The sequence below is a fragment of the Molothrus aeneus genome, chromosome 8, assembly GCF_037042795.1.
Source record: "Molothrus aeneus isolate 106 chromosome 8, BPBGC_Maene_1.0, whole genome shotgun sequence".
Classification (NCBI taxonomy): Eukaryota; Metazoa; Chordata; class Aves; order Passeriformes; family Icteridae; genus Molothrus; species Molothrus aeneus.
Window position 1 is genome coordinate 7477819 of NC_089653.1, and position 26470 is coordinate 7504288.

The following is a 26470-nucleotide window of genomic DNA, read 5'->3' on the forward strand; positions in this document are numbered from 1 at the left end:
CGGTATTGTGGTTTTCTGTGCAAAACCTTTTTAATTGAGAAATTGTAAATCACAGGTCCACAGAGTCCATGTGAACGGACAGATATAAGGATGGCAATTGTAGCTGATCACCTAGGACTTAGCTGGACAGGTAAGCTTTTCTGCTTTAATATTGAAATCAGTCTTTGCTATTGCATTTTTAGATATTCTTTTACCAAAAGATGCAGCAAGACTGCATCAGGCTCTCCCAAATTCACAGCTTCCCAAAACACACCATGTATTGCTGGCAAAAGATGCCTAATAGGAAGTTATTCCTTGGTCTTTCAGTAAATCAAAGAGAAAATAGCTAAATGGCTTTCCTCTCAGGATGTTCTCCCAAGGAGCTGAGAGGCTCTACCTGCCTGGGCTCAGCACTGCTCCTGGGGTGTTTCCTCTCCCTGGATTGCAGTTTTTTCCCCAAGCCCTGGCTGCAGGGAGCCCAGCAACCAGGCAGGTCTCTGCTGGAGGCTCTGCCCACCTGTGGCCCCCTGTGTTGGTGGGCAGAGCTGCCCTTCCTGGGCTCACAGCTGCAGCAGCCAGCTCTGCCAGGGCTCAGGTGATGACAGCACCACTGCTGAGCTGCACAGGATGCTCCCAGGGGAATAACAATCAGAGGAAATTAACAGAGTTTATAAATTAGCAGTGATGAGGCAATCTCCGGGGAGGGCTTTTTCATCATGTGTAAGTGGCTTACTGAGTAGAAGTGTGATAATCACTCCCAGAGATGATTGAAATTCAAAATGATGTCTTAGCAAATTAAAGTATGGGGATATAATGCCATGTTCATTGTTATCTGTAAAGTTTGTGTCAGGGAGTTTTGTTGATGTCTCTCTGAACTACTAAAGTTAGTATTTTAAGCTTGACAAGGCAGTTGAGAGATTTGTGCTTTCTTTGGTGTTTTGGGGTTTGTTTTCTTTTCTCGCTTGCTTTTTTTTGTCTTTATAGAACTGGCAAGAGAACTGAATTTTTCTGTGGATGAAATAAATCAAATCCGAGTAGAAAACCCAAATTCTCTTATTGCTCAAAGCTTCATGTTATTAAAAAAATGGGTTACCAGAGATGGGAAAAATGCTACAAGTAAGTTCAAGTAGTTACTTTTGTTGTTTATAAGTTGTAGTCCATTTCATCTGTTGCCAAGCTGAAGAAAACATTATGAATGTCCTTCACAAACCATCAATGAAAAAAGAAGTTTCAGTTACATTTTTACCAGGAGTCAGACATATGTCATATTTATTCACTATATATATGCAGAAGGAAATGATCTGTTCTCCACATCCATAATTGATGGGACAGGTAATGAACTTGAGCTCCAGTAAAGAAAATAATAGGCAAAACTTTCCAATAGCAAGGAATGTGGAATGTGGAAATGACTGCCTGGAAAATTTAGGTAGTCTCACTAATTTGCTGGTCATAGGAAAAGACTAAACTTCTTCCTATGAGGAGTGATGGAGACGCTGATTCTGTGCTGATGATTATGAGTTTATCATCTGTACATTTCACTTGAATTGCTCAAACTGAAAGAGAGGGGTTGATTTTTGTGAGGTGTGAATGGTGTTCATTACCCTTCTCTGATCCACAAACTCCTACACACCATTTGAGTCTCCTTTGATCTCTTTCACTGTAGAAGTGATTTCCAGTATTACTGTGTTCTCACAACAGGATTATTGTAAATGAGATTTCATGATGTACTACATGAATAGCCTTATAGGCATTATTACCTACATGACTGCATATTCTGCCTCAAAAGAGAATGGTAACAGGATTTTTACTCTCCATTTACACTCCAGTAAAAGGATATTTTGTATCAGTAGTAAGTAAATATGTTCTTTAAGAACTGTCTGACATTCTTTGTGGCTTTTGTGATGTAATATAATTGTACTTGGAGAAAGTGTAGACTCATCATAGATATGTGTCTTGAGTAAGTAGGCAACTGAATGACTGCTCAGACAAATGCTGGGCTTTGCTAGAACCAAAGGCATTGGGACATGACAGCAATTTGTAAGTAATGCAGTGTGAATGTAATTGAGAAAAATGATCACACAGTTCTGCAATGCTGAACCTTTTTCTGATTTTTTTTTTTTTCAGCTGATGCCTTAACTTCTGTATTGACAAAAATTAATCGAATAGATATTGTGACCCTGTTGGAAGGACCAATATTTGATTATGGAAATATTTCAGGCACCAGAAGTTTTGCAGATGAAAATAACGTATTTCATGATCCCATTGATGGTAATTGAATTCTGTAGTCATATTTAATTCAGTGACATGCCCAATAATGCAATAATGTTGTATAAACTAGACTTTAAAGAAAGATTGTAAGTTCTACAGGAACAACAATTTAAAATGTGTAAAAGGGTTTTCCTCTCCTAAAGCATGATACAATAGAATCATAGAATATCCTCAGCTGGAAGGGACCTATGAAGATCATCGAGTCCAGCTCCTGGCCCTGCACAGGACAGCCCCAAGAATCACACCATGTGCCTGAGAGCATTGTCCAAACACGTCTTGAACTCTGGCAGGCTTGGTGCTGTGAGCACTCCTCTGTTCCAGTGCCTGACCACCCTCTGGGTGAAAATCCTCTTCCCAACATCCAGCCTGAACCTCCCCTGACATAGCTTCCTGCTGGCTCATGTTCAAATTCCCACTGACAAGGGCCCCCAGGTCCCTTTCCACGGGGCTGCTCTCCAACCTCTCATTCCCCAGCCTGTACACACAGCCAGGGTTGGCCCATGCCAGGTGCAGAACCCAGCACTTGTCTTTGTTAAACTTGTATGACTGGTGACTGCCCAGCCCTCCCTGCCTGGGAGGTGTCCACAGCTGCTCCCAGTTTCCTATCAACAGCAAACTTCCTTAGTACACCTTCCAGTCCTGCATCCAGGTCATTTTTGGGGATATGTAGCTTGCACATTAATATCTCAAACACTAAGTGCAGTCCCACAGATGTGTGCCTGAGTGAACACTGGTTCCCACCAGCCTCAGGGTCACTTGACAAGACCAAGCTTTTCTCCTGCAACACTTGTCCTTTGAGGCTTGCCCATGTCTATTTTTTATGTACTTGGTATTTAATGCTTGAGAATTTACCTGGAAATATGTGTATTCTTTGGCTTCTTGTCTAGATATGTAGTAGTAAAAATTCTTAAAGGAAAAAAAAAAAAAGAAGAACAAGGGGGGAAAAGGTCATAGTATTTGCATGGAATAAATTAATGTGCATTTTACTACCAAGCCTCTTTGAGACCTGGGAACATCGATTGCTTTATGATTTTCACTTGGACCATTTCTCTAATGGCAGTAGAAAAATAAGAAACTGGTTTTTTAGTGCATGAGTGAATATATTTTTCAGCCTGCTAATGGGTAAAGTTGTGTAATAATTTCCTCATGAAAGCTGTATCAAATGATAGCAGAACTGTGCAGGTTAAATTTGTGTCAGATTAAAAGCAAAAATGAAATTCTTCTTGTAAAACAAAATTTCCATGGAAGTGCTTTTTATTTATCAGTATATTGAAGATGCTAAATGTTGACTTTTTCTTCTTTCAAATGTTAGGTAACAGGCACTGGATTATTACTGTGATTTTATTTGCTTGTATTATAAATAGCTCCTTAAATAAGACTTTTTTTTTTGTAAGTAGCATTTCTTTTGGTTTTTGTAATTTGTTCAATTATGTTTTGGCTTTCTCTGTATTTCAGTAAGATTTTTTTTTTCTTCAGAGCATATGAGCTCAGTGTACCTCCATTATTGAGCAGCATTGCTGGTCATTGAATCATTGCACTACAGAAATAGTTTTCTGTTGACATTTTAAGAAAGTTTCTCTTGAAATGTTGCTTGAGCCTTTTAATAGTAGCATCAATGTTTTTATGAAAAAAGCGCTTCTCTGCAGTTGCTTTGTGTCTCTCCTCTTCTCTGAACCTTCCTCAAGCTTCCTTTCCTCACCAAGACCAGACCTCCTTTGCCTTTCTCTCGGCTGGTTCAGGAAACAAAGCCCCAGTCCCTGTTGATGCACCTCCCCTTGCAGGCAGCACAATGGCCAGTTAACCCCACAGCATGTATTTTTTCCTTTCCTAGGTTGCCCAACCTCATTTGCCAGAATGCGAACTTAAGGTTTTGTTGCCATTTTTTTATGTGTATATTCAGTTTAATCCTTTTGTATGTTTTTTTTTATGTTTTCATCAATTTTTCTTTTTCTCTTTATTTGATCAGTGTATCTGATTGTACCAATGTCACCAAGATCACCTCAATCTTCAAGATCACCAAGATCTCCTTACTCACCACAGTCCTCTCACCCGAATAACTTCACTGTACCTGAAATATTCATATAGCTCTCCCTTGTTTATTCTTTTATCCCTTTGTTAACTTCCTTACTTTAGTTTTTTTATCCTGCTGTGTGTTTAGATCTACTATCTTTTAGTATCCTCATTAGGATCCATGTCTGTTCTTCATTCCTCAACTAGTCCATTCTTGTAACTCTGTGATTAAATTGGAGGTATATGCTAGTAACACTGTATTTCTGGTATTGTGTATTTTTATATAAAAGCATATTAAAAATGTGGACCTGTTTTAGAAAGAATACCTACTGACAAAAAAGTGGCTGTCCTATGTTATGATCTACTGCTGTCTTTAAAATCTGTTCATTCAACTTCCAAATTAAAAAAAGAAAAAAAATCTTGGAAATAAAGATTTACACAATATGATTGCAAGAGATTGTCTTGTGTGTAAAGGGACAACCACCCTTGTCCACATTTGATTTACTGCATGCCCATAAGACAATCTGCTACAGCTTGAAAACATTTTAAATGGCTGCACAAGCAATTGCTGAAAACTTTGCAGACTATTAAAAAATAGTCAGAAGTACTGGCTTCACTGTAAAATTCTCTGGCAGTACTCATTCTTTGTTCCATCTCTTTGGGACAAAGTAACAAAACCTATCAGAACTGCATTGGTTCTTATACACCTGCACCTCCTTGTGTGTTTCATACGCTATGTAACCCATGAATCATTTGGCATTTGCTTATTTGTTGCTCCATGTTTCATCCCAGTCAGTCCAAATGTGCTGTCTTCCTTAGGTTATCCCTCCATCCAAGTGGAACTGGAAACTCCCACTGGGTTGCGCTTCGTGCCGCCCACCCCTTTGCACCAGGACGATTTCCTTAGCGACACCTCTAGCCTAGAGTCACCCCTTAGAACTCCCAGTAGGCTGAGTGACGTGTTAGTGACCTCCCAGGGACACGTAGATGGTACAGCAGCAGCCCCGCCAGTGGTGACTGAAGAGGACACTTCACTGGATGACAGCAAAGTTGATTTCTCAGTGCCTAGAGAAGGAACACCTAAAGATATTTCCCTAGGCGAGAGCCAGTTGGAGGAAGTGGACCTTAAAGATTTTCCGCGGTATCTCGGTAGTTATGGCGGGATATCCAAAGATGCTAAACAAAGGCAGAGTGAAGAGACTAGTAAAAGAGGAGTGAGGACTGAACAGCCCGAGAGAGAAAAGTCTGGTACTGATGAGGAGATGACGGCAGAAAAGTTTAAGTCTCTGTTTGAGGACATTCATCTGGAAGAAGGAGCTGAGTCTGAGGAGATGACGGAAGAAAGAGTATGGTCAATTCTTAAAGGTGTTCAACAAGCAGAACGCGAAATGTCTTCAATTACAGGTTGGCAGCCTGACTCCTCCAGCGTCTCCGAGGCGCCGACGTCGGGGCGCAGGATAGGCGGCAGCCTGCTGGATCGCCTGGATGAGAGGTGAGCGCCCCTGAGCTGCAGTGTGCCTGCCAGCAGGCTGCCCACGCTGCCACCAGCAGCACTGCACGGGCGGCTGCTCTCTGAGAGCATCTCTGTGTGCTTGTATATACATGTAAAAGAAAAACTTGATTTGGCCACAAATGTATTTGGCTTTAAAAATGTGTATTTGTCAGGTTTCATTCTCGATATAGGCATTTGAGAAGTACATCATATTATCTTTAGCAGGTAATGTTTCTTTATCTTTTCATGTTCTTTATCTTGTGTATTTCTGTTTCTAATTAATCTCAGTATAGATGTAGCTGGAATCAAAAACATTATCTGAAATCAAGATACTACGTTACTCTTATTTTCGAGCACCTTTATAGCAGTTATCCTTTCCATATGCATCTCTTTGCCTTCCCTCAGATAATTGTTAGTTTTCCTGCTGGCTCATGTTATTGCCATAAGCCAATTTTTGAATTGTCACTTTTTATAACACTTGCTTCAAGCATATTATGTCATGCTAATTTACTAGACTTTTTAAAAGACGAGTTACAAGGCATAAGAAGGTAAGGATGGTGGTACCAAACCCACCTAGTCCTGTGTGTTGTGTCCCAGCAGTGGCTGTAGAGGAAGGAGAGGGGATGTATGTGCTGCATTCCCCCAAACTCCACTTATCCTTGGTAAAATGACCTGCTGAGAGGGATGCTTTCTATGTCTTTATCCTCAGTGCATTTTCCTTGCACCAGCTTTCCCAGCCTGCCCTTTCAACACTGACAATATGTGTTGTGCTGTCCAGCCCTACTGGTGCCCACTGGGCAAGGGGTTCCTGTGATCACTAATTGAAGGAGCCAGGCCTGCAGGAGCTGTAAATCAGCACAGAAGGATTATCTGCACAGTGATCATTTGTCTGCCCGCAGTTTACATCCTCTGCATCTTTGACTCAGGATGTTTTAAGGTTCAAGGTAGCATTAGATACTCTCTTATCAAGTCTAGTGGGAATTTGGTCATTGATTTCAGCAAATTCATTGTCTTTCAATCCTGTAAAGCACTTGAACTACTACTGATGTGGTTCCTTTTGTTAAGCAAGTGTTGTTTTTCTGCCTTTTATATTGTGTTAAATTAGTGAAATAGATCACTTCTGGAAGTAAAAGGGCTTCCTTAAGAAGATATCAATTTCTAGCTAGATGAATTCCCTTTGCTGTCTTTGTAAGAGTCTTGCCAGCAAACAGCTGGCATATTTTCATATGTCAGCATTACACGGTCATAGTTTTTAACAGAAAGTGAGCAAAAATACAAAGGAAAATAAAGCTGTTTATCAGAAGTGCAGGTGAAAACTCTCCATAGGTAATCTGACCCAAAATTTTGGTCAGCTTTCTATCTTTTAGTAACCTTCCTTGCCTTTGGCTCTGCATATTATTGAGACTCTGCAGTATCTAAGGACCTATTTGCAGATTTTTTAAAAGGCAAGACCTATCTGGAGTGCAGATATTGTACTTTTGGGGGAAAAATAACTGGTAATTGCTTGGTACCAGATATTTTCATCACCTCTTTGATTAGAGAGTGGTTTAAAAATAAGTGCCTTGAGGCTTTAGCTCATGATTATACAAGAGAACTGCTAGGTTTTGTTTATTTTTTTTTCTCTTTTTACTCCCCTTCACCAAGTGGAAGGAGATTAACATAAAACATTTGGCCTTGTTTCCAGTGTCCACCATATTTTCATTGCTTCTGAAACGATGCCATGATGCGGAAGACAAGGTTGTTAAATAGATTGATGTCTGCAAGTGGAATCTAAAATTTTACTTTTCTCTGTATGAAATGTATGGGCTCAGACTGAAAGCTCAGTAAGAGGCTTGGTGCTTTGCCCTTCTGCCTGTGATTTAAGCCCTGAACAGCTGTCTGTTCCTTTCTCTTTTTCTTGTAGTTCGGACCAATGTCGGGATTCTGTTACCTCATATGTCAAAGGAGAAGCAGGGAAGCCAGAAACAAATGGAAGCCTATCTGAGTCCACATCAGAGGCAAAAACTAAATCCTACATCCAGGAAGCTTTAAATGATGTGGGAAAACACAGTGACAAAGAAACCCTGAAAACAAAGTCCCAGATCTCAAGTGGTACTGATGAGCAGACATTATCATCAGCAGCATATCAGAAATCTTTGGAAGAGACCAGCAAGCCAACAACAGAAGGCAGCAAAACATCTGTGCCTGTCAGTGTGAAGAAGATGGGCTGGAGTACTTCTGAGGATGGCAAGCCAAGAACAAGCATCCAAGAGGAGGAGGGAGCAGTAATGTCTGAACAGAAGGTACAGTATGTCCTGTAATAATTAACAGTGTGAGGAGTCCCTGTTGCTTGACATATTGGTTGACAAATTTTTTTTGTGCGACTTGCAGTGTTGTTCGTGACAGGGTTAGGGGATTTTTTCCTTATCCTTTTTTATGCCTTTTCAGTTTATTACTGAATTGAGAAAAATGGAATTGAGAAAAATACTGGAAATTTTTATTTGTGTTGTGACTAGAATGGGGTGGAGTCAGGATAGGCAGGGGAGCCAAGAAGGGCTTGCATAATCCCCTCCCTGCCTGGCCCTGAGCCCTGGAAGAGGCTGGAGCAGCTTCTGGGAGCACTGTCCCTCATGGCTGGGGCACTGCCCCTCCCTGCCATGACATACACCTGTGCAAACAGTGCCAAACAGCTCAGCTGTCCCCATCTGTTCCCGCTAAGGTGTTGCCACTGGTTTCCCACTCTTCCTGTGACATTGAAGCAAATTATAGGAGCAAAGAAATATAGGGACCCTTCAGGCTCTGTCCTGCTCTTTTTCCCCAAAACTACCTGCATTTTTTTCACTCTGTTAATTTGCAAAATAAATTGATTTGGGGTGATATTTAATCTCCTCCTTAAAAAAAAAATCTTTTATTGGCCTTGTTCATCCCAACTTCAGAGTCCATCCAGCCAAGACAAATCAAAAGATTTCTAAATGTGTAAAGCACTTTTCCAGGTGCTGGTTCTTTCTCCTTAAAATGCTGCCAAGGGGCTCCCCTTCCTTTCTACCTTGCCTGACTTGTACATCCTTAACTGCAGAACCCCAGTTATAAGTTGCTTTCTGAAAATAAAGATTTTGATAGCTTTCTCAATTGATTCTATTTATTTACCAGAAGCTTAGAAGGAAAGTTGACTCAAAGAATGGCTTGTAGTCCAGTAGTTGTGTGCACCTCACACCCCAGGAGTGGGAGGATTGCCACAGAATAAACCTCAGGGCCAGCAGGGAACCAGCCTGAAAAAGGGAATTGCAGAGTTTCTTCTACATTCCTGTCTCTGCTCAGATTGTCTTTTCTTGGGTATAATACAGGAGGAGATTATAACTTTTGGAAGCAAGATATTTCAGTAGAATTATTTCTACATGATACAGATTTTTTTTTATTGTAGCACAATAAAAATGTTGGCTGTGGTGGGCTGCAGTAAATCACTCAGGTTTAAATTAGTTCATTTAAAGCTATTCTTTCGATTATACAACCAAGAATTCTTTTATTAGATGGTAACATAATCAGTTTCAGCAGTTATGCAGCATATGATTGTTATTATCTTGTTATTAGTTCGTGACACAGTAAGATCTTTCCTAATGTTTGCTAATTACTGGAATACTTTAAAAATGTAAAAGCCTTTGCCTTCTGCAAAGGCAGCTAAAGGCAGATGGCAGCGTTCCTCAGTGTTTGTAGGCTCTGGGGCAGAGCTCAGTCTGGTGGTGCCATGCTCTGATTAAATGCAGGAGTGAGTGTGGATGCACACTGTAATGTGCTGACATGCTGCACTTCCCCCTCTGCATTCCCATCAGTGGGAAGAGAAGTTGTCACCCACTTTTGTGTGCTCTTTACTGTTGGATATCCCATCTGGATTGAGAAGAATAAGCAAGTGCTTTTCTTAGGCGCGATCTCTGCACTGCTTTGCTTTATTGGTGAAGGCTGATAATCCTATTTACTAAATAACAAGTCCTTTTATAGGCATGATCTTTGAATAAACTGGTATGTGAAAATAATGTCATTTCAAAATGTGAGTCTCTCACAAAGCCTAAATGGGTAAGAAACTAGCATCTGTTAGAATGACATGAACTGCTTCTATTATCTTGATATTTCTTCAATAATGCATTATAATCTAATTTAAATTCGATAAGTTTAATTACTAAGGCAGTCCAAGTCATGGGGAGATGCTTCACGTGCTGTCATGAAAACAGAAAAAAATTTCTACTGCAGTCTTTCTGCAAGGCATTCTTCAGAAATGCTCTATAAAGAGAAAAGTATGGAAGAAACAGATTTACTTCTGTGGAGAGAAAGTGGGAACAAACTAAAACTACTTGCCAAAGTAAGATATTTTTGTCTGTGACCCATTTGGAAAGAGGCAGGAAGCAATAGTCACCCATCTGCAGGAGAAGGGCTGCAGCAGTGTTTTGGCACGGAGTTTGCACCAAGAGATGGATCTCAGACTGGTACTGGTCTGACGCCTGGTGACGTGGATGAAACAAATCTTTGGCCTCATTCCAAGTGCACATAAACATTTACAAAAGCATTGCAGTAATGGTGTAGGTCATATAATTCTCTACAAATGCTCAAGCATCAGATTCCAGTGATCTTTTTAAATGAGAAGAACACAGCACAGTTGCTCTGTTGTTCCAAAGAGGATGATGTCCAGCACATGGTCAAGGTGACTCTCAGTGTCAGAATTCCATCACAAATAAACCAGTTGAACCTGTTTATTAAAAAATAACTCCTCCTCTAAAGCTTTCATGCCCTCTGGAAATCTTCTGCTTTCTTGTTACTTCTTCAGGAGAGGATTGGCTTACAATTTTTTGTATCTATATTTGACTAGTGCCAGAGGACTGCAGATGAATTCTGTCATCCTGCCCTAAATGCTTTTTGTTATATAGTTATTTTTCTCCTCCACCCACCTGTGCCCACTCTTATTTTGCACATAATTTCTGAGAATTGCTTCTTGTTTAGGACGTCTTGGGCCAGATTCAGAAGGAGAAATAGATATGCAGTTCCCAATATCCACGATTTTAAAATCAGTTTGGGGCTGTCATTGAGTAAAACATAGAGGAAAATATCAAATTTCTCTGTTCAGGAAAGGCTTGGTTCAGCTGAATATCATGGGAAGAGGGTCTGTGCCCTACATCTGTCACACACAGAGGTGGGAAGCTCTTTGTCCAGCATGTGCACACAGAGCTGCTCAGCTCCAAAGCTGAACTCCTTGGGTTTTGGAGGGGAAAGCACTGGGGCTGGCAGAGGGTGCCAGGACAGAGTAACACCCGTGTGTAGCTGCAATACCTGTCAGGCTGAGACCAGCTCAGGGCTGTGCCCATCCAGCTGAGCTCTAACAGCTCCCTTCCTGGAAAAATGCAGGGTGATTGTGCTTCACACTGCAGTTTTGCCACTTATAAAAGCAGATAAATACTGAGCAGGAAAGCCATTTACATGGAGAAATTCTTCAGAAAGCTTTTTTATAATGTTCTATGTGGAAGTGCTCCACTGAATCTTTCTGTGTGACTGTCTTCTTTTTTTGTATTAGGAAATTCACTTCCCATACCTTGTGAATCCATAAAACTTGTTTGAAAGAAAAATTTTTAGGAAAAAAAAATCAACGAGCTATGACAAGGTTATGGGGTTTTTTGCATAAAATTTAAAAGAATTACGTAAGGTTTTGAAATTTCACAGGTCAGATGCATTCCAAATAGCATTTTCTGAGACTTGAGAGCTGCTGAGATATTCCATAGCTGGTGGAATTATCAGGTTACAGTATGCCAAGGAGCAAAAAGGCCTCCTCCCATTGTGTACTCCAGCAGTGAAACTGCAAGTCATCATGTACATAACAGGGACAGGGAAAACACTGTCCGTGATAACCTCTGTTTTCTTCTCCTAGTCCTGATCAGCATGTTCTGTCTTGCAAACGTGCTGTTCAAATGTACTAAACCTGCATTTATTAGGAATGTAGTGACAGTGACAGTGAGATTGAGAGTGACTCAAGCTCAGGTGAAGAGCAGAGAATTACCACGAGGGTTTACCGGCGGCGGTTGATTCTGAAGGTACTTTGTGATTTCCTTTCTTGAGGGGATGCTGGCATGAACCTGGGTTTGGTCTGCTGTGTCAGAATGTCAGTTTTGGCATACTGGAGCCCCTGTGGTAGTGTGCTTTCTATGGCCATATGGATTGATAACCCAGTGCTAGGTTGCCTTTCCTTGCTTTTAACACAGGGTTATGGGTGTCTTCTGTTGGAAAACAACTGTGCTGCATGGAGTGCTGTGTCCTTCACTGCCACTGCTGTGCATGGCATCTTAAAGGCTGCAGCTAGATGCAGCATGTTGGTCTCCTGTAGAGCAAATATGAGCCACTGAGAAAGATGGGTAACAATATTTCTTTTTTTTTTTTTCTGTCATTTTAAAAAATTCTGAGTTACAAGTTAAATATTTGCAGTAGTATATGAGTGGGATATAGGCAAGTATGAGGCACGTACTCTGGTTAAAACTTGTGGTCCTAAGGGCTTAATGTGTTCTGGAAAACTTTCTCACTGCAGCAGATGATCCTGATTTTAAATCTACTGAAGTTAATAAAAGTCCTTGCATTGATTCAGTAGACTATATTTAGTATCTTTATTTACAGATAGCCTTTACTTACAGCACAATATACTATACACACTGATAACAATGGTATAATCATATAAGTAATTGTATTTGCCCTTATAATATTTTTGTGTGGTCATACAGTATGACATTATTTTCCTGCAGCACAGAGCATGAGAAAATAAGTCTCTAACATAAACCATTATGTAATTCCTCAGTAACTTACAGGATTTATTAGATTCTTATTAGAAAATCATGCAGTCAAGCCCTGACAAAAACCAGCAGGGCACCTTGGTGCTATTACAGCACTAGTGCAGTTTGCCTAAGCTGTAATTGTTACTTTAGGAATAAATTGTGACATTTCAATTGCACATATCTATATCACTGTTGCTTGCATGCTTTGTCAAGAGGAGTCTGCACACCACAAAAGGCACTGCACCTTTTGTGTAATGTGGGTGGCAGATAGGCTGCTCTGCACAGCTGCCAAAGAGTCCAAGGTGCTTTTGGAAGAGGAAGGGTGACTTTTCTGGCTGCCTGCACCATTAATTCCTTCAGTATACCCGTTCAGGACAGGACAGGAACGGCAGAACTGAGCTCAGCAGAAATGAATGTTTTGTCTGATCCCCCATCTCCCCAGGCAGAACCTGCTGCCTTCCCTGAAAGGCCCTGGGCTTGTCAGGGTATAACCCTTCCTCAATTATTCCCCCTGCAGATAAGCCCTGACTGCTGAGGCTTAGGAATGTAGTTTCTGTTTTCAAACAGGGCAGGCCCCTCCAGTGCTGCAGGAGTCTCTGGTAACACACAGAGTGTGAGTGTGCTGCAGATTCAAATGCTGCATAGTTGGCCTGTGGCTAAGGGCCCCCACCCAATTTATGTCTGAACTATTTTGGTGTCCTCTGGTTTGCAGTCAGGAAGTGCTGGAGTAGAAAAGAGGAAAGTGTGTCAAAGGCAGCTTTCTCTTGCTGTCTCATAGCCCCTGTGTTCAGAGAAAGGCACGGAAAATTGGTTTTAAATGTGGTGGTATAATTTGGGGCAGAACTTTTAGCAGAGCCGTGGCAAAGCAGCATATTTAGTGTTGGAATCTGCAGCTAGTGCAGACCCAGTGGGAAGGGTGTGCATGGCGAGTGGAGGCGGCTCTTGGGAACGTGTCTGATCTCAGCTGGATTGGAGCTGTACCTGTCTCTTGATTAGAAAACACATGTGATTCTTTGGTTATTTTCTGATCATTTATAGCTTCTTTTTTTATCCCCTACTCTGCATCTTAAGACAAGCTCCAAAGAGAACAAGAGAAAGTTTGAAAGCAACCGTCAGGCCTTTTAGAGAAATAATTTGATCGTGGAAGCAACCATTTTGGTCATGTAAAGTTAATGAAATGGTGGTATGAAATGGAAAAATCAAGATTTAACATTTTTAGGGACCTGGACTTTTTTCTGCACATTTCCAAGAGCAGAGGTTCACTTTGGGTGAACTGAAAACACAGTGAGAGCGTGCACAAGCTGAGGTACAGCTCCTCCATCAGGGAAGAGCTCTCAGGATGTAGAGGTCTGGAGCAATGCTCACAGCCTGCAGAGGGAAAAGAACTCCCTCTGCTGCTGCAGGGCCCCAAGCAGTGACCAGGAGCAGCAGGCTCTCACTTGCCAGTGCCTCAGTGCCTGGCAGAGTGGGTGCTGTGCCCACAGCCAGCTCAGGTCCAGCAGCAGTGGGCAGGGGATGAGGGTGGGCTTGGAGCCTCCACTGAGCAGAACCACATGTGAGAACTGTGCTGTTTTACTGTAGCCTGTATTAATAGGATCATAGAATGGCTTGGGTTGGAAGGAACATTAAATATTGTCCAGTTCTAAGCCTGTGCCATGGGCACCCACCGGTAGACCAGATGCTCAGAGCCCCTTCCAGCCTGGCCTTGAGCATTCCATGGATGGGTCATCCACAACTCCTCTGGGCAACCTGTGCCAGTGTCTCACCATCCTCACAGTAAAGAATTTTTTCCTAATATTAATTGCTCTTCCTAGTATTCATTACTGCCTGCATGTTGTATTTAAAGCAATAGAGGTACTCACACAGCCAGCAGGCATAAAGTCTTCTGGCACTGAAACCTTTAGGATAAATTGAGTCCTGTGGAAAAAAGGTTTTGCCATGTGCCACCACAGGTACAGTCAGGGCTGACTTGCTTCATTACCTTTGCTCTTCTTTCCCAACTTGTTTTTCCTTTCCTTGCCATCCTGCAGCATTGCTAACACTATTACTTCCTTTTAACTGCTACCTTAATTCTCTGTCCTGGCCCAAATATGGGGAAAGACTTTTCTCTCCCACGGAGGTATTTTCCCAGCAGTACAGGAGCTGAGTCCTGTCAAATGCTCAGTACTCTAGAGCACATTCCCATGGGATTTAGCACTTCAGAGGGCTGAGCCCATAAAACCAGACAAGCAAGGACTGATGCCCATTTCCACATGTAATAGGATCCTATTCTAACCTCAAGGTAGTGCAGATGTTTTTGTTTTTCTTCCTCTCCCCTCTTGTATTCACATGGTGGATTGATGGGATGGGGCATTGCAAAAGAAATGGGTTTATGGTAGTGCAGGAATGCGAGCAATTAGCACACAAGGGGAAAATAAGAGTGCTTGCCACAATGTGGACATTCAGAGCCTGATCCAAAGCTCCTGTTATTCAGCCATACCAGGAATCAGAGTCCAATTTTTCATGCTTTTTCAGAGATTGTTAAATCTTTCATGGATACAATTTTTTTGGCTAAAGCTGTTTTAGTAAGGTTCTTGCCAAAAGGTTTATGGTAGCATGTAATGGACAGTAAAATATATTTCTAAGGTTATTCAAATCTAAGGTAATTTAGTGTCTTGTATTTTTGCTATTTCTTGACAACTTTTATCGAAGATTTGTCCCTTTCTGTGCATTTTTCCCATGAAATGCCCCTTTACTGATCGTGGAGGGTTTGGTTCAGCCTGCAGGGGAGAAGTGGCCTGAGCAGAAGTTAGCCAAAGCTAGAGCCAGCAGCTCCCATGGTCTTGCTATTCAGGGGAAGTTATTTATGGAAAATAGAATGTGGCCATCCTGTAGGTGATAAGAATTAAGTGCCTATGCCCTGTGTGAGGAAAATGGGAACCATTTCCTTTTGTGTATTCAGCTGGGCACAGCATCTCCACTGCAGTCTCTGTCTGGCTCTGGAGAGATGCAGGTAAATGCCCTCTCCCTGTCCTGCCCCATGAGAGTTGGAGCTGCTGGCCTCAGTAAGGTAACATGGAGTAAATCAAACCCCAGACTGCAAGTGCTGTTCTGAGGTGTGTCCTCCATGCCACATGCACCAGACCTCTGCCCCAGCTCCCAGCAATGGACTACACCCTGCCCCATTTGCAGCACCCTTGGCTCTCAGGTCTCCTTGCCTTGCCTGGGATTTTTTGTTGGGATTTTTCCCCCCCTCCTGTGGCTTTAGCAATAAATCTGCAAACAAGCAACTACAGACTCAGCATGGGCGCAGGCAGAGAGTTGTGGCATCTGATTAACAAGGTCTCCCTGAGTAGGCAGAACTCACTAATGAAAATGACCTTAATGAAAGATGTTTGTTTCTCCTGCTGCTGCCACAGAGGCTCGAGACCCCAAGGAGACTGAGGCGCAGCTGCTGCTCATGCATTACAAGAATGTGATCTCAGGACTGAGGGGATTATGTCCTGGTGCTGGCTTAGGCCTGTGAGGGAAGAGGTCTGAGTGCTCTGTGCAGCTTCTGTTCCCATTGCGGCATCGCCTCTGGTCTTTGGCAAAATTAAATATTTAGGATCTTTCCGTCTTGCTTATTTCCTCCTGCTTTTAAATTCCTTTTTATCCATGTTGGTAAGATGCATCCAGCTGCACCTTTTTTCTCCCCTGTTTCAACAGCACTAGATGTATGAGAGGAATAAAAGGGACTATTATCCCTCTAGTAACAAAACAAACATGAAAGAAAACCAGAGCTCTGACAAATCTACAGTGAACTTTGGCACAACACTGCAGCACTGACTGTGTAACTCCATTTATCTGAAGGTCCCTGGGAACACCCATAATCTGCAAATAACTGTTAAGAAAATCAGTGCAGCTGGCAGAGCACTTGGAGGAAGCTGCTCTTTGCTTCTCCTGCCCTGGAGAGCAGCAGGGAGAGGATACCAGCTGGTTTTGGCAGGACTACACTCCAGCGAGCAGGGTGACATTAAAGCACTCTGCTTTGCAAAGCTTCCTGGCATGTTCTGGAGCTGAGGCTTGCAGACTGCAGCCTTTGTATGCTGTAGTCCCAGGGATATAACTGGGCTTCCAGTAATCACGGTATGAACTTTTCTCCCTGCCTTTCTAAAGCTTTTGGTATTGTGACAGTGATTTTGACTGGTCGAGGGTAAAATGAAGCCCACATAAGTATGATGCAGCGGAAAGAATTTTATTCTCTAGCTGTGACGCAGATGCACCAGCTTTGTGTTTAAAAACAGCTTTTGTTGACAAGGTCATCTAATGTGCCATTCTAACCCAATGTTGGTTTGAGCTCTTGCGACTAAAACTGCCAGTGGGTAGGTTTTTTTTCCCTAGCAAACATTCATCTTTTTAACTGCATAGGATTAGAAAAGTCAGTAAATCAGATCTACCTCCTGCCAGTTGTGAGCCCTCCTGCAATTTGTTTAACTACCCACCAGCAAGAGAATTGTGAAAGCTGGATTTCGTGCACGCTGACTGCTGAGTGTTTACAGCATTTATCCTTAAATTGTGCTTAAAGGAGCATGTAGCTAATTAAAACCCAAGATTCACCACACCTTTAAAATTGCATTTTCTTCCAGGAGACATCTTTCAGTACAGCAGTACACTTTTCATTTCATTTGAAGCAGAACACAGTAATTCTTGCTAGGTTGTTTTAAGGTTTTTCACTTGCTCATAGCTGCAGTAAGGAGTCAAAAGAACCAGTACATGAAAGTGGTGTTGGTGTGCCAAGTAATCTGATGACTAGTAGCTGTCTTGCTACAAGCCATGCTGTTTTATTTCTGGTTTTCATGGGTTTTATTGTAGTGGCTTTGGAGATCCTACTCATGAGAGAGAACCTTTCCATACCTCTGTGCTCCATGGGATGTCTGTGCCAGGGTTCTCTCCTGCTCCTTGGGGTACCATGTTGGAGCCATAAGTGGAAGTCCAGGAAAGAAACTGTGCATCTAGTTCCCCATCTGCTCTCATCTGATTAAAGTGTGAAGTCTCCAGAATCAGTCTTCCCCCCTCCCTTCTCTGTGAGAGTAGGAAAGCCCACAGGTTTCAGTTCCCAAACCCTTTGCCCAGTTGCTGGCCCTGCCTGGCAGCAGTCCCATCCCTCTCTGGTGAGAAAGGAAGCAGCCGGCTGCCGCTGGGGCCCCGCTCACCCAGGCACCAACCTCACACTTCCCTCCTCCTGCACAGAGCCTGGAGCCCTGTCTGGCCAGGTGTGCCATTTCTCCTTCTGGGGAGTGAATTTTTCAAGCTCCATCTGAAAGCTTCAGTAGCTGTTTGTTGTGTGCTTTCGTAGGGACGCCAGCATTCCCTGGCCCAGGCACCTCAGCTAGGTGTTCTCAGGCACAGCTCCTCATCCTTATGTCCCTGTGCAATGGAATCCTCCTGGCTGGGGAGCCTGTCCTTCTCTTGGCAGTGCTTCCTGAAGCACCAAAGTTCAGCAAGTTGTACAGCTCGCTAACAGTCTGTGAAAGCCTGGTGAAAAAAATGTGTAAAATATCTGAATTCCGTTGCTTAAGTGGTGACTTCAGTACAACTGTCAATGCAAAACCAGCAGAAATTCTGTACTTGTGAAGCAGGACAAACATGGCCAGGGGCTCTGCCCTGCAGTGCTCCCCCCTGGCTCCTGCCTGCTGCCATTGTCCCCAGGCCAGGAAAATGGAAAAGCTTGGCTAGAAAAGACCACAAATGGCTTGTAAACAAAAGGAAAGGTTTGTTTTGCTTAGAGCTTAGAAATAGCATACAATCCCAATGTTACATTGTACATCTTGAAAAAGCTGCTTTAGTAGGGAATACTGTTTTAAAAAAATACACATGGCATCACTGTATTTGTTTATTATAAAGCAGTGCCAGGAGCTTATGCAGACAACTATGTAGTGTATAGACCACAGTAAACAGAAAATATATTTGCCCTGTGGTGTTCGGTACATCGAAGCATTACAAAAGCTGTAATAGTCTCCTTTCAAATATTGTTTTGTAGTTAATATTGTTATAATGTGTTCTATACAATGTTTTCTTTCTGCTTCCTCCCTCTACTTATAATTTTTCCATAGTGGGTTGAGAGTGAGGGGAGAAGAAAAGTTTTAAGGAATTTTGTTTGTTTGGGTTATTAATTTACAAGTGGAAATTTTTCATATGTAGGCCAGCTACAGTATCATTATGTTTGCCTTTCTTATATGAAAGATATTAGCACAAACAATGGATATTTTTGAAGCATCAAAAGCAGCGCTTGCTTCAGCACCCGGGTTTGGAAATGTGACTTTGTGAGGTAAAGTTAGCAAAGTTCTTTTGGAACATAAGTTCATGACTGCCAGCTGGGCTCAGACTCTAAACTAATGTCATTTATTTATGATTTAAGCAATAATTCCTTTAAGTGGAATTAAGTCACTGGCATAGCAGCTAGGAAACTGCTTTTACATTTATTTACACTGGTGCTATAAATTGCTGGTGCTACAAGAAGTGATGGCTGGAGTGCTGCTGATCTCAGTAAGTCATGGACCGGGCTGCCGAGGCTCCTTGCCACGGTGGCACCGTGCCGGGCAAAGTGTCACGTAAGATAACTTCCTTCATCTTGTAAGTGCTGAGAAGTCCTGTCTGTCTTCTGTGTTTATGTTTAAGACCTCGTGTTCAGCAAGCTATATGCAGAGCTGTCTTTTTAAGTCCCACATTTCCCCCATGTTAGACCATGTTTCTGCGTGTGCCGAAGCAGAAACGCTGCTGAGTTTCACTGAGAAGCTGTGAAAAGCTAAGGGGTGTCTCACAGGGCTCAGACTGACCAATTTTGTTGCCCAGAGAGTTCCTGACATGCATTAGTTAATAAGAGCAGTGGGCTAGAAGCTCTCTACAGGCTTTAAGGAAACATCTTGTAGGACAAATGCACAGGTATTGCATTGCTAAATGAACGAGGCTTTCAGTTCGTGTGGCATAAAGCAAACTGTTACATAAAGTTGAAGCTAGCATGTGCTTGTTGCTTGGATTGGTGTGGAAATATGTGTGGGTTTGACAGAATATAGGCTCTATTGCTAATCTTATAACACGTTCTTTAGGGTGAGGAAGCAAAAAACATTCCTGGTGAATCTGTAACAGAGGAACAGTTTACCGATGAAGAAGGCAACGTCATCACGAGAAAAGTAATAATGAATTACATCACTGCTCTGAGTCTTTGCATTCAAGTAACTTCTTTTAACATACTTTTTCCCTTTAGAATCTAGGAAAAAAATAAAAATCGATACTTTTCATGTATTGCTTCCCACAGATCACCCGGAAGGTAGTGAGACGTGTTGTTATCCCCCATGAGAGGAAAGTTGGTGAAATGGTAATGCCACGGGGACTACCAGCAAATAACAGTAGGCTCAGAGGGTTGTGTTGACTGCTAGAAAGTGCTGCTAAAGGGCTGGAGGTTTGCATTTATAACAAGAAGCCTTGGCAAAACATGCAGTGCTTGCAGTTACTGGCAAGTTATGTGTTGGGATCACGGGGCAGGGGCAGTGTCGGGGGGCCCGGCTGAATTCTGTCAGCACAGGGCATCCAGGTCTGTTTCTGTAAAACAGGCAGCAGGTCTGAGCTATGGGTTTGGGGCCTGCTTTGTGCCATCAAGTTGAGCAGTGTCTGTGTGTTTGGTTAAGCCCTTGCAGAATCTGTGCCTTGCAGCTGTAGGTGGATTGTGTGGCTTTTCCACCAGCCCAGAGGAATGAGCTGCAGTGTGATCCCAGTGGCCTCTTGCTCACCTTGGTGTGATACCCCTGGTGCTGGTGACTGAGGGTTTGCAGGATTCAAGTTAATCAGAACATACCCAAGCAATGGTATCTTTACAAGCAAGCACCAAGACAGGATTTTGTCCCTGGGGATCAAAATTGGAAGCCTTCTGCAGGCCTGGACTATGCCCAGCTTTATCACCCTGACAGCAGGAAGAGTAGGACTATTGTGTGCCATCACACCCCAGCCCCTCTTGGGAAGGGCTTCAGTGACAGGGGCAGCAGTGGGCAGGCTGTGCCTCAGCTGTCTTCTGTCCCCAGGAGGCCTTGGGGGAATGGGCATTGCCTCTGAAAACAAATGGCTTCAGAGGAGCTCGTGCCTTCTTCCCCAGCACATGGCCCTCAGACATCTCTGCTCGAGTAAAACTGTCACTGGGGCTAATGAAATTCTTGTCTGAGTGAAAACAGATTCAGAAAGGAAGATAACAAATACCCTTTCTTTTCTGGCAATTAAAATAAAAAAAGAAAAAGAAAAAAAGTCACAGAAATAAGAGAATGGAAACAAACTTATTTCCATTCCCTCTTTCCTAGTTGTTCATGAAGGAAAAAAAAAATCCTGCCCAGCAAGGGGTAAACATTTTCAATTTGCTGCACCAGATTAGATTGGTTGGAAACTACAAATAGTTACAAATACATCAATGCAGATCACCTGAGGGGTAAATTCTGCCCATAGCCACACATAAACAGATGCCATTCTCTGATGTGAATGAGGCTTGTGATTACTGGAGAATTTATTTTTAGATGATTATTGAGCTGCTTTTAATGAGCAAAGATGAACTTTATTTTGGGGTTTGCTGTTTTAAAGATGCTGAAACCTGCACTGCTTGTCACTGTCATTGGTTTTACTTCTGTGCTGCTTCAGTGGTGGTTTTTGCTGGCTTTCTTCCTCTTCCCTTTATTCTGTTACTAACCTGCTCACTTTGAAGCACAGACGTTGTGAAACATCACAAGAGCAGCCACAGGCTCTGCTGTTGGGAATGCCCAGCAATTTGTCTGACCAGGAGGAGAGCTGGGGAAGGGGATTTTTCCCTGTCAGTGGCACTGGCTCCCGCTGCAGTTGGCAGCAGGGGCTCTGCCAAGGACTGACTGCCAGCCGGGCACTCCAGCCCAGGGGTCAGGCTGAAATCGTAGAGCTGTGTTTTCTACTTGAAGATGATATTTCAGACCTGTGCTTTTGCAGCTCAGCAGAGTGGATAAATAGATTGTGTGTATCTTTGAAATGAAGTGTTAATGTGATTTAACTGCTTTTTACTTATCCTGTTACAGCAAAATATGTATCCTGTTTTGGAAGCTGGTTTACAATTACGAGTGCTCTCTGCAGACTGTGTTAATGTTTATACTTTTCCTTTAAAGCAGGGAGAAGCTTATAAGGTTAAGACAAAGAAAGAAGTCAGACACGTGGAGAAGAAAAGTTACTCATGAAAGCTGAAAGCCAACCACTGAACGGTCAGTGTGATCAATTTTCTTCCCTTGTTGAAAGCTTTTGCCAGCATGGGGAACAGCATTGGGCTGCACAAAGGCTTTCCTCTGCTACCCTGACTTTGCTTTCCAGCTGCACACCTGAATAGCTGGCCCTTGATCTTGTAAGCAGAAAATGACCTTGTGTTCACATATAAAAATTAATCTTTACTTCTTGGAAAATAGAACAAAGCAATACTCAGGCATGTGTAAGATTTCTCGGAATTTTACAGTGTTTGTAATCCATAGAACTATCTACCCCTAAAAACTTAAACACAAATAGTAAAGGAGCTGCACACAAATAAACCTAGGAGTGAAATGCTTCCTCCACTGTCAGACATGTGATCTAAGGGCAGTTATGCAAGTCAAAGTCCTTGTAAGTGAAGTGTCTCAATATTTGCCAACAAATAATCCCTACCAACTGTTCCTTGTGAATTTTATTGATCCAGCCTTAACGACTGTAGCAAGCCAGCAGCTGATGGTTTAAGGGCTTCCCAAGCTAAACCCAAATGCACAGACTGAGACACCCTTGCAGGGCACTCTGAAAAGATGTGAAGAAAAGAAGCCAGAGGCTGCTTTCTCTCACTGACACAGCTACACACAGAGATGTGCCTGTGTGTCTTTCAATGCTGGTCCATCAGTCATGGCTCCAAGTGTGTAGGTTTACCATGGACATGTCTTTTTTCTGCTCTTCTCTCTTAGCTTTGCTGGGTTTCAGGAATTGGACAGAGGAAGAGTTTATGAAGTGCAAGACTGTGTATTATCTTTTTACTGTACATATGGTATAGGAATGACTGTAAGAACAGAATAAAGAAGACCTGGCAAATGGAGCAGATAGTAAGGAAAGGGACAGACAGAAGCAGAGTCTCTCTTGAGTCACCAGTCCCTTCTAACTGATGCAATGTAAGGCAGCCCCTACAGCCCCCTGGCCCTACAGGTGCTCTGTGCATGTGAGTAGAGCCATTTAGACACACAGCACTCAGTGTGTGGGATCTACTCAGGGATTTATGGCATCAAGCCCCAAGGAGCAAGCTCTGTGAGGTGACTGGTGTGATTTCAGTATCTGGTAAGCACCTACTGAATTCCTGCTTTTACTGAGAGTCCTCCTGTGTGTGCTAATAGAATAATACCGCTTCTTGTGGCTTGGTGCTCAACATACTCATAAAATATTTATTGTTTGGAAAGGGGAGGTGATTCTTTTGACACAGCTTTCCCCTTTATGGAGCCTCAAGCATGTGGGAGTAAAGCAAGCCAAAGCAATCGTGCTGTTTATATGAAATTGTGTCCCATGTTGGGTCCCGTGCTGCTTCCACTATCAATCTGCAGGGGCAGAGCAGCAGAAATGTGTAAATTCAGGCATTGAAGGCAAGATGGGGCATTGAACCCCATAAGCAATGCGTCTAAAGAGCTTGCCAACATATGAGTTTGATGCAAAAGACACCAGGGATAAGCATTTAATTTTAAAATAAAATTAAGTAAATTAGGCAGTCTTTGCCTAATGTATGAAACAGTCTGACCTTCAGGAGGCCAGAGTCTGAGTTCCTCAGAATCAGATCTGCTCCCATGACTGCTGATGCATTTCTCCTGTGATTTCCAGTAGGCAAGTCTTCCATGCTAGAGCCCCTGAGGAACTCAGGGAGTCTGCCTTAGATAATGAACCTTTGCTCTGGGGGGAACTTTGTCCTGTAAGATGAATCTCTGTGCTCCAAACTTTGATACGATAAGCATGACCAAATGTGCCCTATGTAATGGTGAGTCTTGTCAAGAGCCCATTAAAAACATTTCATTTGGATGCAGAAGTGGATGTGTTTGCAGAGGCAGGAGATTCTATAGAAAAACTGTTTGTTTTGTAATCACAAAAGACAAAAAAAATCCTCTTTGGCAGGCAGAGGTGGTTCTTTTTTTTGGAGTGTTTGTAAAAAATGACGATGTTAGCTAGGTTTTGCTGTGGAAATGTCCCTGTCACCACTGCAGATAAGCCCCCTGTGAGGCATAGGTTGAAAGGAGAAGCCAAGAACTCCTGCGTGCAGTTCCGCAGGACAGCGCAGTGTGAGCTGGCGTGACTGCTGCAGAGGGAACAGGCGGCTCTCAGCAGCAGGACAGATTTATGACAACTGTAGATATGGGCAAGGACAGATTGCTTTAGCGTGGAAGGAGACTGTGAGCACTCCTGGGGGATGTGTGTGGACCTGTGACCTGATTAGTGAGCAGGCACGTCCGTGCCAGCCTGAGCCCCGCCGGCGCCGCGCCAGCCCCGCTGCCCTGCGCCCAGGTGCCCGAGAGCTGCAGGGCTTCCAGCTCCTGCTCACTGCTGTCTTTGTGCTTCTGCTTCCTGCCCTCTCTGCTGCTGCTGTACAACACATGTCACAAACTTGCTGTCCTTATGTGCATGGCTCTGGTTGGAGGGGTGAGAGAGCAGGAGCTGGACCGTCTCTCCTTGTGCCACTCATGCAAGCCAGGCGGGAGGAAGATGGGTGGCGCTGCTCCTTGTCCCTGCTTTTGTCCTTCACCAAGCCTCCTAAAGGCTGGGTGCTGCATTCCTGCCTCTGCAGGAATGTTCCCTGAGCAACTGGCAGAGGTGGATGTGCAAGGAGAGCAGGTTTTCCATCACTGTGGGGATGCTTGCACACAATGAAGAAAAACATGCTGTGGAAGCAGCAACTCTCTGTCTGGAGATGATGCTGTTCCTTCCACAACAAAAGAACCTATTCCTTGTCATCACTGGATCAGATGAGCTGGTGGCACATCCAGGATGATGAAATGCAGTGTGCTGCAAACATAATCATAAATCAGTTCATGAGCAGTGTGCACATCTGCAGCTGCATTTTCCTCTCATGCTAGAGCTCAGCTAATGTCATTGCCTACCTAGAAGCTGTGTGATTTAGCCTATTGCAGAATTCCATTGTGCCAGTTACATTTCTGTTTGGTCAGGGAAAGGTGTGAAACTGATTCTAACAAGATATTTCTGAAATGATTTGTTCTCTGTTTTCTCTCCACAGTGTGCTTTTACTGCCAGTATTCTAGAGGGACACTCACGGAAGAAAAATCAACAGGAATTAAAACATTCACCTATAAAAGTGTGCGTGTGTTTGCTGCTTCCCCACATTAACCGCATGGTTTTTATGCAAAAAGAAAAAAAAACCAAACAAAAAAAAAATCCCAAACAAAAAAATTAATTTAGCATGAGCCAATTTACAGAGCATGGAAATTCACGTTCATTCACAGGATTGGAGGGTGCTCAGTTACCAATGCAGTGTATATACAAGATGCCATGCTGTTAACAGCTTCTCTCAAGCAGTTTGATGTCATCTCAAAAGAAATAAATTCCTGTGGCCAGAGAGGATGTGCGAAGACGAAATGGTTAAACCATGGAAAGACACTAAAAATACTAAAATCCACAACAGCTCGCCTTATTTTTCTTGGACCCAAACTGTCAGGGTATAAAACACTATTTGTTTCTTTTTTAAACATCAATAGTTTTGCTGTAAATAAATAACACTGTATAAATTCTAACAAAATAGAATAAGTGTTGATAAGGCACTGCCTTTTCGATCACAAACAGAATATTGCAAATGCATTGAGCAGGCTAGGTGTCTCAAATGGCTGCACCTACAGGGATATTCTGGGTGTATCTTCACAGATTCTTGTATATTAGCAATTATAATGTTTGTATATGCAAAATCGCTAGCTTGATTTTAAAAAAATCTTTAAAATCTGCTGCAAATTTAAATGATTCCCAAAATGAGGAATTCTGTAGTTCTGTGAAAATTTTTCTTCCGAGTACTAATATTTTGATGCATGTGTTTCACCTTATTTTGATTAAATCTTTTCCAGTTTTGCAAACACTATTCCGCAACATGAAAAATAAGATTTTATCTGTAAACACAAAGCCCTTCATCTAATATTTGTTGCTGTTGCCAATTTTTCAATGAAATGACCTAAGACCCATAACATATACAGTAGTTGCATTATGGGGAGGGGGGTGCTATCTGTTCTTGCTTTATAATGGGGGTAATGCTTGCAGCTTTAGAAGTGGGTTGGTGCTCTAAGGAGCACAAGTTTGGGATATTTTTAAATGAACTGAAGAGAAATTATTAGCTAATAGACTGGCAGCACGCTGTAAAATTATTACTGTATTGTGTACTGGCTATAAGATGTAGAATCTTTCAGTAAGCCAATCATCTGTAATCATCCTAGCAGTGTAATATTAGGTTGTTAAGGCTGCTGTGTTTTAAAGGGCATTTTTATTTGGTTTTTGGTGAAATACTTTAATTTGTTGATTATATTCATATGGAAACAGCATTCATTGATAATAGCTCTAATTACATATGTATGAAAACAACAAACACTGGATGATCTAGTTGATTATTTAAGCATAAAATAAATTGTGTTAAAACTCTTGGATAACGTGTATTTGGCAGTGTTCTTGTACCCCACAGATGTGAGGCTTCGCAAGGCCAGCAGTTATCTGGCCCTGGCTTTCAGCTGCTTTTCCTCTCTGTTTCTTTTGTCTAATCCACCTCTTCATCTTCCCAGTGTGACAGGCCATCACTTGGCAGGCTCTCCCCAGGTCGGGGCAGCAGGAGGAAAACACAGCAGCCAGCAGCACATTCCCAGCAAGGCTAAGGAAAACCCACTCCCAGGATTGGAGATTTGGGGAAAGGGCCTGTGCAACAGGGGTGTGTGCAGCCCTTTCTCCAACACATGTGAGC

The 26470-nt window shown here is 42.7% G+C and overlaps 1 protein-coding gene across 1 annotated transcript in view; it reads left to right on the forward strand.

Moving 5' to 3' along the window:
- ANK3 (ankyrin 3) overlaps nucleotides 1-26165 on the forward strand; it is a 192890-nt gene extending 166725 nt beyond the window's left edge. Inside the window, exons 38-44 of the mRNA XM_066555067.1 lie at nucleotides 56-130; nucleotides 964-1095; nucleotides 2104-2247; nucleotides 5662-5749; nucleotides 7653-8031; nucleotides 21654-21746; nucleotides 24758-26165. Coding sequence (XP_066411164.1) covers nucleotides 56-130; nucleotides 964-1095; nucleotides 2104-2247; nucleotides 5662-5749; nucleotides 7653-8031; nucleotides 21654-21722 — 887 coding nt within the window. The 3' untranslated portion in view covers nucleotides 21723-21746; nucleotides 24758-26165. The remainder of the gene's footprint in view (nucleotides 1-55; nucleotides 131-963; nucleotides 1096-2103; nucleotides 2248-5661; nucleotides 5750-7652; nucleotides 8032-21653; nucleotides 21747-24757) is intronic.
- Nucleotides 26166-26470: the final 305 nt, after the last annotated feature.